This window comes from Antennarius striatus, chromosome 8 (genome assembly GCF_040054535.1).
Source record: "Antennarius striatus isolate MH-2024 chromosome 8, ASM4005453v1, whole genome shotgun sequence".
NCBI lineage: Eukaryota > Metazoa > Chordata > Actinopteri > Lophiiformes > Antennariidae > Antennarius > Antennarius striatus.
This window is the reverse complement of record NC_090783.1, coordinates 11211969-11225508: the sequence shown is the minus strand read 5'-3', so window position 1 is coordinate 11225508 and position 13540 is coordinate 11211969. Positions and strand designations below refer to the sequence as shown.

At 40.1% G+C, this 13540-nt stretch overlaps 1 protein-coding gene across 1 annotated transcript in view; it reads right to left on the bottom strand.

The window, feature by feature from the left end:
- cacna1ab (calcium channel, voltage-dependent, P/Q type, alpha 1A subunit, b) overlaps positions 1–13540 on the bottom strand; it is a 185752-nt gene that overhangs the window by 42376 nt on the left and 129836 nt on the right. The window contains exons 34-36 of the mRNA XM_068320925.1: positions 12894–12959; positions 12343–12440; positions 1552–1702 (exon numbers count right to left, since the gene is read on the bottom strand). Of these exons, the coding sequence (XP_068177026.1) occupies positions 1552–1702; positions 12343–12440; positions 12894–12959 (315 nt within the window). The remainder of the gene's footprint in view (positions 1–1551; positions 1703–12342; positions 12441–12893; positions 12960–13540) is intronic.

Here is a 13540-nt window from a genome sequence, read left to right as displayed (position 1 = left end):
GCCCAAAAACAAAGAAAATTTGTTTGAATTTGTCAAACTGGAATGGGCTGCTGTGACAGCAGAACAATGTCAGAAGCTGGTGGAGAGCATGCCAAGACGTATGGCTGCAGTCATCAAAAACAATGGTTGACTGACTGACTGATCTCAGTATACCCTAACCATTTGGCGTCGGAAATAACCCATTTTTAACTTAATTGGTCTTAAAAATGCCAATGTGCTGTCATCTGGAATCTAGTGACGGTCCATTCTATTAGTCTGTGGAAACACACGGAGAAACTGGCATAAAGGTGAATTAAAGACTCTCAAAGCTGAACTTCCAGCCTTTTCTGAAATTCCAAGAGCAGAGTCACTGCTAGACAAAGGTGCCAACGGGCGTGCTGCATTGATTTACAAATGTAGTTGATAGCTCTGGGCGGGCAGCAGAGGGACCCATTCAGGCTTGTGTATTCTGTCTGCAGCGACGTGCTGTGAGATTCATGTCGGTGAGACACCGACGTTAAAGTCAGTTCTAGGAGTAAAACAGCGTCATATTTGCCAGTAAATTAGCAGCCTGACATTAAAAACTAGTTAAAAAATTGTTTAGGACACACAGCAGCAAATAGCTGCACCTCACCTCCGACTGGACTACCGATCGATCGACACAATATTTAATTATAAAAGGAAGACAAACGTCAGAGCTTAAATATCTGCTTCGAACTTCAGATCAGGAAATAATCCACCCTGTTCGCACTGACTGCACTTGTAATGAATTCAACCAGTTTTTATTGTCAGGTTTTTTTAATATGCGTGTTGACTTCCTTCTAAGGCCCCATCCACAGGATAACGGATATTTTTAAAAACGCATCGAAAACGATTCCCGTCCACACGACAGCGTTTAAAAAAAAATCTCCGTCCACACGTAAACGCAGCAGTGCGTTTTCGAAGACTGCTATAAGCATGCCAAACCATGTGGTGGCAGTATTGTGTCAAATTTTATCCAATAGGAATCCTCCGTGTTTTGTTGTCATAGTACCGCGCGCTAACCGAAGCTCCAGTGGCGCAATCGGTTAGCGCGCGGTACTTATATATATATATATATATATATATATATGCTTCCTTAAGCAGAAGAGGCACTGCTGGCCTTTCTTCCACAACATTTCAGTATTACAATCAAATTTCAATCAATTGTCAAGAATGGTACCAAGTTATTCATACGTGGTTACTTCAATTCCACTGACCATTTGTGACACTAATCTGAAGAAGAGGTGAAAACTGTCTAAAATTACTGTACATATATTTGGTCTTTGTGACATTAAGTTGCAGAAATGCCTCTCCACACCAGGAAACAAATTCACGTATTACTGGTTCACGGCTGAACTCAATCACTGAAAAGACTGGCAATAACACAATCATCTGCAAATTTAATATTGTTTCAGCATGTTGATTCTACAGTCATTGGTCATTTATTTGATGTGACTGACATAATGCTGGATGCATTGGTGGTATTATGTGTCTACACAAAGTGTGCTCTTGAACTAGTTTAAAACACATTCTGTGCTCTTTTTTTCTCACCAGGAAAGAGCAGAGGAAGATGAAGGACACAAAGTAGGTGTAGGCAAACGTGCTGCCACATTCAGGGTTTGTATTCCCTGAGGCCGGGTCACACTCCTTACCACTCAGGCAAGCCAGCATGATCTCATGCCATGCCTCACCCGTGGCACTCCTGCATGAGAGAAGAAACATAACAGAATGAGAACATACCCAAGAGAACAGCAATACAATACAATACAATACAATACAATACAATACTGTTCTGTAGTGTTCTTTTTGAAATGCTCAACTTTAAGTTACATTAATTCTTCTTCTTTTCCTTTCCACTTTTCCCTTCAGGGATCGCCACAGTGAATCAGTTGCCTCCATCTAACCCTGTCTTCTACATCCTCTTCTGTCACACCAAATACCTTCATGTCCTCTTTCACTACATCCGTAAACCTCCTCTTTGGTGTTCCTCTAGGCCTCCTGCCTAGCAGTTCAAAACTCAGCATCCTTCTACCAATATATTCACTATCTCTCCTCTGGACATGTCCAAAATATCTCTGACTTTATCTCCAAAACCATTAACATGTGCTGTCCCTCTGATGTACTCATTCCTGATCCTATCCATCCTGGTCACTCCCAAAGAGAACCTCAGCATCTTCATCTCTGCTAAATCCTGCTCTGTCTCCTGTCTTTTCCTCAGTGACACTGTCTCTACACCAAACAACATTGCTGGTCTCACCACAGTTTTGTACACCTTTCCTTTCATTTTAGCTGAAACTCTTCTATCACACATCACACCTGACACTTTTCTCCACCCGCTCCATCCTGCCTGTACACGCTTCTTCACCTCTTTTCCACATTCTCCATTGCTCTGGACTGTTGACCCTTAGTATTTAAAATTCTCCACCTTCTTGATCTCTTCTCCCTGTAACCTCACTCTTCCACTTGGGTCCCTCTCATTCACACATGTGTACTCTGTCTTACCGCGGCTAACCTTCATTCCTCTCCTTTCCAGGACAAACCTCCACCTCTCGAGCTTCTCCTCCACCTGTTCCCTGCTCTCACTAGAGATGAAAATGTCATCTGCAAACATCATAGTCCATGGAGATTCCTGTCTAACCTCGTCTTTCAGCCTGTCCATCACTATAGCAAACAAGAAGGGGCTCAGAGCTGATCCCTGATGCAGTTCCATCTTCACCTTGAACTCCTCTGTCACACATACAGCACACCTCACCACTGTCTTACAGTTCTCGTACATGTCCTTCACTGCTCTAACATACTGCTCTGCCACTCCAGACTTCCTCATACAATACCACAGTTCCTCTCTGGGCACCCTGTCATAAATAAGCTTTCTCCAGAACTACAAAAACACAATGCAGCTCCCTCTTGCCTTCTCTGTAATTCTCAATCAACATCCTCAAAGCAAATACTACATCTGTAGTACTCTTTTTTTGGCATGAAACCACACTGCTGCTCACAAATGCTCACTTCTGCCCTTAGTCTAGCTTCAACTACTCTTTCCCATAACTTCATTGTATGGCTCATCAGATTTATTCCTCTGTAGTTGCCACAACTCTGCACATCTCCCTTGTTCTTAAAAATGGGCACCAGCACACTTCTCCTCCATTCTTCAGGTATTTTCTCACTATCTAAGATCCTGTTGAACAACCCAGTCAGAAACTCTACTGCCACGTCTCCTAGACACTTCCATACCGCCACAGATGTATCATGAGGACCCAGTGCATTTCCACTCTTCATCCTCTTCAATGCCCTCCTCACTTCATCCTGACAAATGTTTGCTTCTTTCCGGTCCACAACAGCCACCTCTTCTAGTCTTTGTTGTCTCTCATTTTCCTCGTTCATCAAGTCTTCAAAGTACTCTTTCCATTATGCCATCACACTACTGGCACCTGTCAATAGACTTACATCCCTATCCTTAATCACCCTAACCTGCTGCACGTCCTTCCCATCTCTGTCTCTCTGTCTTTCCAACCTGTATAGATCAGTCTCTCCCTCCTTACTGTCCAACCTAGCATGCAAGTCATCATAAGCCCCATGTTTGGCCTTTGCTACCTCTACTTTCACCTTACGCTGCATCTCCCTGTACTCTTGTTTACTCTCCTCAGTCCTCCCAGTGCCCACTTCTTCTTAGCTAACCACTTTCTCTGTATACACTCCTGTACCTCATTCCACCACCAAGTCTGCTTATCTACTTTCCTTCCAGCTGACATACCAAGTACTCTCCTACCTATTTCCCTGATCACATTAGCTGTAGTTGTCCAGTCATCTGGAAGCCCCTCCTGACCACCCAGAGCCTGTCTTAACTCCTTCCTAAAAGTCTTCTTTTTTCAGCTTCCACCATTTTGTCCTCTGCTCTGTCTTTGTCCTCTTCATCTTCCTCACCACCAGAGTCATCCTACTCACCACCATGCTATGCTGTTTGGCTATACTCTCACATAACACCGTCTACACAAGATGTAGTCTACCTGTGTGCTCCTACCTCCACTCTTATAGGTCACCCTATGTTCTTGCCTCTTCTGGAAGAAAGTATTCACTATAGCCATTTCCATCCTTTTTGAAAAGTCAACCACCATCTGCCCTTTTGCATTCCTCTCCTGGATACCAAACCTGCCCATGACCTCCTCATCACTTCTGTTTCCCGCACCAACATGTCTATTGGAATCTGCACTAATGACAACTCTCTCACTTCTAGGTATCCTCTGCATCACTTCATCAAAGTCCAACGAGAATTTCTCCTTCTCCTCCAGCTCACATCCTACCTGTGGAGCATGCCTACCTGAAGCTAGAAATCCAGCACACCTTGGATTTCTAGCTTCAGACTCATCACTCTATCTGACACTCTTTTTACATTCGTAACAAACTCCTCCCTCAGGATAATTCCTACTCCATTTCTCTTCCTATCTACACAGTGATAGAACAACTGGAGCTCTTCTCCTAAACTTCTAACTTTGCTACCTTTCCACCTGGTCTCCTGGACACACAGTATGTCTACCTTCCTCCTCTGTATCACGTTAACCAACTCTCTACCTTTTCAGTTCAGTTCAGTTCATTTTATTACAAATATATATTAAAAACATTACAAATTCGTTCACATACAATATATTGCAATGCATATTTGTAAATGGGAAACCCTTGAAGCAGCATTTAGCTTATGTATGGGGCCCACAACAATAAAAAAAATATTTAAAACATTCAGTGCTTACCTAACCTGTACCTACCTAAGCTTACCTCCCGACTAAAACATACCTATTTTCCCTACATACATTTTAATTGCCTACTTTACTTTAGCTATCATGTGTATCCTATGTAATTTAATAAAAGTACACATTGTGTTGTAAACATTATACTGCATTAAAAAAATAAATCCCAAGTTAATACTTTGACTTATGAATGGTTGAAGTATTAATTTTGACCATTCAAAGTTAATACTTTGAATTGTCAAATTATCACCCCGACCCTTCAAAGCTACTGGTCAAAGCCAACAGCTACTGTTTATTATAGTTTCCTAAGAGCTCCGTTTTTAATTCCTTTTTAAAAATGAACAGAGATGATGCAGCTTTAATGTCTGTGTTCAGCTCGTTTCAAACCTGTGGGCCTTTACACGTCACACCAAAGCTTGTGCACTTTAGTTTTCTCCTTTTTCCCCTCAAGAGGGTTTTACATCTGGTGGTGTGGGCATGAGCAAGTGTAGAGACAGGAATGAGCTGAGCCAGTCTGTCCTCAGGTTGATTAACTACAATGTACATCATACACACATTTTGAAATAAGTTTCACTCTCTGAGTTTCAGAAGCCTATATTTACAGAAAAGGGAATCAGTGGGGCTATTAAACTTAGCCCAAGAGATCACTGGAATGGCCTTTTTTTGAAGGACTTGTAATTTGGAAAGATGGCTGGGGAATGTATTGCACCAGACTACATTACAGTAATATAGATGAGGTCCGAAAAGGGATCGGTACAAAATTAAAAGTGCTTCAAGGGGAAGAAAGAGTCTTAACTTATAAAATAAACCAACATATTTGGATAATTTATTCACCAGGTGATCAATATGATTTTTAAAGTTGAGGTGTTCGTCAATTTTAATTCCAAGGAATGTGGTACAATTTAATCTTTCAATGTTTGTACCATTTATTGAGATGAGCAAGTTTTCAAAATTGTTTTTGCTTCTATTTGAGCTGAGAAGGATGAATTTAGTTTTATTTATATTTAGTGATAATTTATTGGAATTAAACCACTTATCCACTTTTTTTAGTTCCTCATTTATAGTATTCTGTAGAAATGTGGGGTCTTTATGGGATAGAAATAGGCTTGTATCGTCTGCAAAGATTACTTTATGAAGGATTTGAGACGAATTTGTGAAGTCATTTATATAAATAATAAATAATAATGGGCCTAGGATTGAGCCCTGTGGGACCCCGCAATTAATCGTTTTACGGTGTGATTGCTGATTATTGATGTGCACATATTGTTCCCTTTCATATAAGTAGCTTCAACTGAGTGCTGAACCTCTGACACCATAATGTTCCAACTTGCCAAGGAGTCTTTCAAAATCAATAGTATCAAACGCTTTTGATAGATCAAGGAAAACGCCTATTCCACATTCACCTTTATCGATAGCGTCATTTATTTTTTCTACCAGATCCAAGATTGCCATGCACGTGGTGCTCTTTTCTCTGAAACCATATTGTGATGGTGTAAAAATATTTAATTTGTTTACGTAGTCCATTAGCCTCTTATGTACAACTTTTTCATATTTTTTTTTGAAACTGTGGGTAGAATGGATATTGGTTGATAATTTTGAACATCGTTTTTGTCACCAGATTTAAAAATAGGGAGAATTTTGGAAATTTTTGTCATTCTTGGTACTATTCCATATTGGAGTGAAAGGTTAATACAATAAACTAGCAGATCGACAATTTCACATACTATAGAATTTGCTATTTTATTATTTATATTTTCAATACCAAGTGTGTTTGAGGTTTTCAAACTCATAATTAAATTAGTGATTTCAAATTTATCAGTTGGTGAGATATAGAGTTTGGGTATTTTCCTTTTAAATATTGTTTGTAATAGGCACCATTTATTGGGCTTATATTTTTTGACAAGGTTTCACCTATTGAATTAAAATTCTCATTAAAACAGTTTGCAAGATTGTTTTCAGTGGAGCCATTTGTTGTATTCAGCATGGTGTCAGGTCATGTGTTTGCTTTTTGACCACGGCTGAGGACCTCATTTAGCACTTTCCAGCACTGCTTCTGGTTGCCACAAGTAGCCTTTAACTGTTCAGAATAGTACATTTTTTTGGTTTTATGAATTATTTTTATCAATTTATTCTTGTATGTAATATATTTTGTTTTATTTGCTTCAGTAGATACATTTTTTAGCTGACGACACAGGGCATTTTTCTTTTTAATTGATTTCAAAATTCCTTGTGTAGGCCATTTCCCCCCCTCTATTTTCCTTTTTAGACTTTTTTTCAAATATACATAGATTCATACTTTGTTATTCCATGAAACAGAGCATTATATGCTGCATCTGGACATTTACAATAGTAGACCGAGTTCCATGACTGATTTCTTAGATATTCAGATAATTTATATAAATTCTTTTCATTAAAAACTTTCAGTTTTTACTTTTAATTTCTGTTGTAGAATCATTGAATCGTATTTCCAGATCAGCAAGAAGTGTAATGGGAAAATGGTCAGTAATATCTGATAAAATTACACCTGAGTAAAATCTGATATTGTGAATGTTCGTAATGATATTATCAATGATCGATTTTGATGCATCCTTTATACGTGTAAATGTATTGATTGTTGGGAAGAAGGATGATGAGGACAGGTAATTTAAGAAATCATTTTTCCCAGTGCTCTCTGTTGCTAAATTTATATTGAAGTCCCCTACAACAAAACATTGTTTACAGGATTGATTTATTGTATTTAGTAACTCATCCAAGTTTGTTATAAATTAATTTAGATCGGAGTCAGGGGGACGATAAATCACCCCCACTATTATATTTTTTTTTTCATTTTTCAATTTAATTTTTACAAAAAGGAAATCAGAGTGGGCATCCTTTAAGCACAAATCATTTCGAACAGTTACAGAAAGTAGCTTGTTTACATATAAGCACACGCCACCACCAGATCTGCCAGCCCTGTTTTTATTATATAACACATATCCCTCAAGATTGAGAGTATCTAGGTAAGTTTTTTCATTGAGCAATGTTTCACTGCATCCTATGAAGTCAAACTTTGTGGTCCAGGCTAGTCAGCAGGGCTATAAGATCATCATGGTGCTTATTTAGGCTTCTCATATTTAGATGTAAGAGAGATAGGAGGTGCTTATTTGCCATTGTAATATGTTTGAAATGTTCTGGTATGAATTGTGTGCAATCAATCTTTTCAAAACAGTGCTGTTCCAGTACTTCATCATTGATTTCATTAGTCATCACATTGAAAATCACTCATTATGGACAAGGCATATTAGGGAACTAATGTGTACAACAGGCATTGATACCATACTGAGATTAAGCATTTTGTAGGCAATGTCCTAAATCTAAACCTAAACCTAAACTACCCTAAGCAGATGCTATACAATGAAACAAAGTCAAAAGTAAAGGCAAGAAGATTGATTAAAATATGTGACGTTAACAGAAAATCCCTTTGGAGGATCAGGCCAACTTGTAAACAAAGTATTTCTAAGAAAGAAGAATGAGTCTTATGATCCATGATTAAATACTTCCGGATTTGGGTAGAGAGACACTTTATCCAAAGTCAACGAATCAGTAATTTTTTGGCATCAGATAGTTTATTTAAAACGTGACGTTGGTTTGCATTTGTAAGAAGGTAGAGGCGACCATCCTGGGTCCTGCTCGCAGCCAGCTTGTCCTTATAGCTTTTGTGCAAATCATCCAGTAGTTTTTTGCGTTTAGCTGTCAAACTTTCCAGTATGTGCATCTTTGGTGTAACTCCCTTCAGATGTTTTTTTGCCCTGTATCCTTTGTCTCTGAGGCCATAGTGGGCAAACTTGATAATCCCTCGTGGATTGACCCGCGGCGTGGTGGATTTAGGACTGAGGCGATGGGTCCTGTCAATATCACCAGGTTGCACTGCTACGTTAAGGTTGTTTTTCAAGACATTCAAGATGACTTCATTTACATTTTCACGGTCGTTTGCCGGGACCCCGAAAAGAATAAGACAGTTCCGCCTCAAAAACTGTTCCTGTTCATCAAGTGAGTCCTCGATGTTACTATATTTGTCTTTTAGTTCTTTCAGCGAGTCAGCCGTGTTTTGTAGCTCATACTGAAGGGAATTTCTTACTGAGTCCGTGATCGACTTGGTAAGAGCCCTGTTAATTGGTTCAATGAGGGCGTCCACCAATGTCTGCGTGATTTTACATATGAAATAATTATCTTGGAAAAGTGTGTCCATTTGTTTGCTTACTGTGTTTTGGATGTCTCCCGGTGTTAGCACGTCTATTGTCACAGTGAGTACGCGTCTTACAGTGAGTACGCAGTGAGTGAGTTCCTGTCATAGGTCCATCGTCCCTACTCTCAGTCCTATACTCTTGGCGGTCCTCTTCTCTCTCTCCCTATGAACACACTTTCCTCCACTCCTTCTTCAACCAACAGTAGTCCAATTTCCACCGGCACCCTGTAGGTGAACAGCACAGATGGCGGTCGTTGTTAACCCGATTTCGCAAAACTTTTACGTCGAGTGCCCTTCCTTCTTCTTCTGTTTGGTTTAATGGCAGTTACCCCTTTGTGTCTGGAGCATTACCGCCACCTACTGAATCTACATTGGAACTGTAGATTAGGCAGTTACAGACTACTGTAGAACCCCTTAGTGACGGATCCTCCTAAATTCTGTCCATTAAACTTGTTTCCTGCATAAAGTCCATCAGTCGCCCCAGTCTTGCCATATTATCAACTTTTAGCAGGTTTCCTAAATTAAACAGTTCCTTATCCTTCTCCATCATTGCATTCGAGGTCTTCCTCTCCTCTTTGTATCTCTGACATTCTATCAACACATGTTGCACCGACTCCGTTACCCCACACTGTTCACATTTCCCATCTGTGTGATTACCTATTTTGTACAATGTTTCATTCAACCCTGTATGCTCGATCCTTAACCGAGTTAATGTTGTTTCCTCCTTCCGGTTCCTTCCAATCCTCCTTCCCTCTCCCACCTGTCTCTGTATTGAAAATAAATGCCTGCCCGTTTCTGCCAACTCCCAGTATTCTTGCCACTATTTCTGACTGTATTTTTTAATGGGTGCCTTCCCTTCTGCTTTGCTTAAACTGATTTGCAGGTCTATGTCTTGTTGCCTTAATGATTGCTTTGCTAGCATGTCTACCTCCTCATTTCCCTCTATTCCCACATGGGCAGGAACCCACACAAAACTCACCCCCAGCCCTCTCTCCCAGATTTCATACAGATTACTGTGCGCCTCATATATTAGATCATGTCTACAGGAATTCATGGTTTGTATGCTTGAAAGAGCTGCCCAGCTGTCTGACTGACTTTTCCTTCCCATGCGTTTTTATCCACTGTAATGCTATTATTATCGCTACTAATTCTACTGCATATACTGATATGTGATCTGAACACCTATGCTTTATTCTAATTTTTCCTGTATGGATATATACTGCAGCCCCAGTTCGGCCAGTATCTGGGTCTTTTGATCCATCTGTGAATATCATTTGATTATTGTCATATTTCTCTTCCAAGTATTTCATGGCTATGAACCCAGCTGTGCTTTGTCTCTTCATTTCCTTAAGAAGTTTCTTAATTTCCCAATTTACTTCTGGCATCACAAAAAACATGGGGGAATCCTTGATACTGGAACCGTTTTAGGCATATGAATCCGGCTTAACCCTGCCCTTTCTGCAGCTCCATTCCCAGTTCTACCAAAACTGGCTGCACTGCTGTTTTCATACTCCCAGCAGTCCCTCAGGATATCTTTATGGGGTGATCCTCTCCGTGCCCCTTTATATTAATCCAATATGCTAACATGATTTTACTTCTTCTAATTCTCAGTGGCTGTTCTCCTGCTTCAACCTGTATAGCTGCCACTGGAGAGGTTTTAAATTCACCACAACATATTCTCAACCCTTGAGCTTGCTGCACCTCTAATTTCTTCAAATGAGTATCTGCGGCCGACATATATGCTATAGACCCATAGTCTAATGTGGCTCTCATCACGGCTTTGTATATCCCTAACAGTGACATTCTTGCTGCTTCCCAGTCCCTTCTAGCTACACACTTTAATAAATTATTCACTTTTTTGCATTTATAACAAGCCTGTCTATACGCTGTCTCCACGTTATTTTTTCATCTATCCACAACCCCAGAAATCTTACTGTTTCAACCTGTTCTATTTTTTGGCCATATAGATATAATTCCACTTCCTTACGTCTTCTTGCAAAGCATATTGTCTGTGTCTTGCTCACTGGGAATTTAAATCCCCAACATTCTGCCCACCGTTCTACTCTCCCAATAGCCCTCTGCAGTTTCAGCTGTAAATATTGTACATTTCGCCTCCTAACCCACAGAGCCCCATCATCCGCAAATAACGACTTCCCTACGTTTGGTTGTATTTGCTCAAAGATATCTTTTATCATAATATTAAACAATGTTGGACTGCACACACTTCCTTGGGGAGTTCCATTCTCTACACTGTACTGTCTGGAGTAATTTGTACCCACCCGTACCTCAATCTTCCTTTCACACAAAAAGCTCAACACCCAGTTATACATATTTCCTGTGATTCCCAGTTTGCTCATTTTCATGAGGAGACCTTCCTTCCACATCATATCATATGCCTTTTCAATGTCAAAGAAGACTGCTAGAACTATTTCTTTATTAGCTTGAGCTTTTCTAATCTCTGACCCTAACACTAATACATTATCCATAGTCCCTCTTCATTTGCGAAAACCACTTTGGTACTTTGAGGTTTTTGTTCTCCAAATAGTAATTTAGCCGCTCCATAACCATTCGCTCCATTATTTTCCCCAACTGAGATGTCAGTGCAATGGGTCTATAACTTGTTGGGTCTGACTGGTCTTTCCCTGGTTTTGGTGTAGGGACTATAATTGATTCCTTCCGCTTGGCTGGAATTTTGCCTGACTCCCATACTTTATTATACAAATTTAGCACAGTATTGAGAGCTCTCTCACTCATCTGTGCCAGCATACCATAACCGATTCCATCCTTCCCTGGTGTCGTCTGCTTTGCTTTAGCTACTGCTCTCTTTATTTCAAACATCCTAAATGGCACATTTATTCCCTCCCTAGATATTGGTATTTTACTCTTAATACCCTGGTTTTGTTCTATCATCTTTTCTCTATTATTTTTAGCATTCGAAGTTAGGTTTTCAGAGCTATGTACCCTGACAAACGTCTTTGCTAGAACCTCCGCTCTATCTTTCCCCACTATTATTTGGTTATCGACCCGTAGCCCTGGGATTTCGTAGTTTCCTTTTATTCCGCCCATTTTCCTTATCATTCCCCATATTTCTGTTAATTTTGTTTCTCGCCCTATCGTATTACAGTACTGTCTCCATGAAGTCCTCTTTGCTTGGCGTATAACTCTGCGCACTACTGCCTGTGCTGTCTTGTACTTACTCAACGAGTGCCCTTCCTGACACAACCGTCTGTATTTATGCGGGCTTAGGGCCGGCACAATAAGACACTGGCTTTTGCCCTCTTGAGGCTACATTTTGTAGTTACATTAATTAGTGAAGTACCTGTGGAATAGTGGAGGTCTGTGTGAACATATTGATATGTTCAAAGCCTGATGACTTACCTGAATAGCAACATCAGAGCCATGAAAAATGTCCTGAAGTTATTGTGTTCATTGATGGCACCCTCTCTCTTCGGATCAGGTTGCAGATTCCCAAACAGCTACATATAGTGAAAAAGTAAATATGCCACTATTGGGACAACATCTTTACATTTCTGTATGGTCTCCCTCTCTTATATATGCAACAATATGCAAACACAACTCTACACAGGATATCATTGCTTGTTCTCATGAAACTCAAATACATTTTCTTAGTTTCTCTGTTGAACTTAATTACAGACAGTTTGGTTGTATGTGTGTGTGTGTGTGTGTGTGTGTGTGGGGGGGGGGTTGGGTGGGTGGAGGGGGTGGGTTCAGCATTAAGGTATTATGTTATTATGTTTATAGTTTCTTCTTAGTTCCCCCTTTGTTCAGTGCATAACTACAAGAGGTAGGTTTTCTTTCTTTTTAGGAAAACTGGGCCTCTGGGCCTCCTGAACAATGTCATGCTATTAAAAGAAAACAATCCAATATGTATCAAATGCAGAAAAAACAGGCCCGAAGGCAGCACTCACCTGCATGCCAATAATGGCATAGATGAAGAAAAGCATGGCAATGAGGAGGCATACATATGGCAGAGCCTACCAAAGAGGATGAAGAAGACATAGGGATTATTCAAAGAGCTGCTTGCGGATTGTGACTATAGCCCTCATTCCAAATTTCTCATTTGGAGGGAATTGTCAGGATCGGTTTCCCACTTTCCCCAAGTGCCTATCTTTTTTCTCCCCTGTTGTGTGCCTTATTCTGTTTGTGTGTCTCCAGGGCGCAGCTTAGTGGTTCATTTTCCTGCCAATTCATTCTTCCTCCTTTACTGTTCATTTGCAAAGTTTCCTCATTAGAACATACCTGTCCTCTGCAGTGATGAAGTGCCTGCCCTCAATTCATTTCCCAGTACTAACATATCCACTCTGTTTTTACTCTTGTAACCGTCCTGACCAAGCCTTTTCTGGCTGATATATCCTCCTGTTGTGCTCCTGGAGAGTTGACTGTTCAGCATGAGTCTGGTTTTTATCCATATTATATCAGTGTTTAAAGAAACCTTCACCTATCCTTTTTCCAACTATTCTCTGTTTTCTAGTTTGTGCATTTTGGGTTCCTTGTACTGTGAATTCTAATTTTACAAGGGAATGGCAGAATTAATTTAGAAATTAGTATTTTGCAG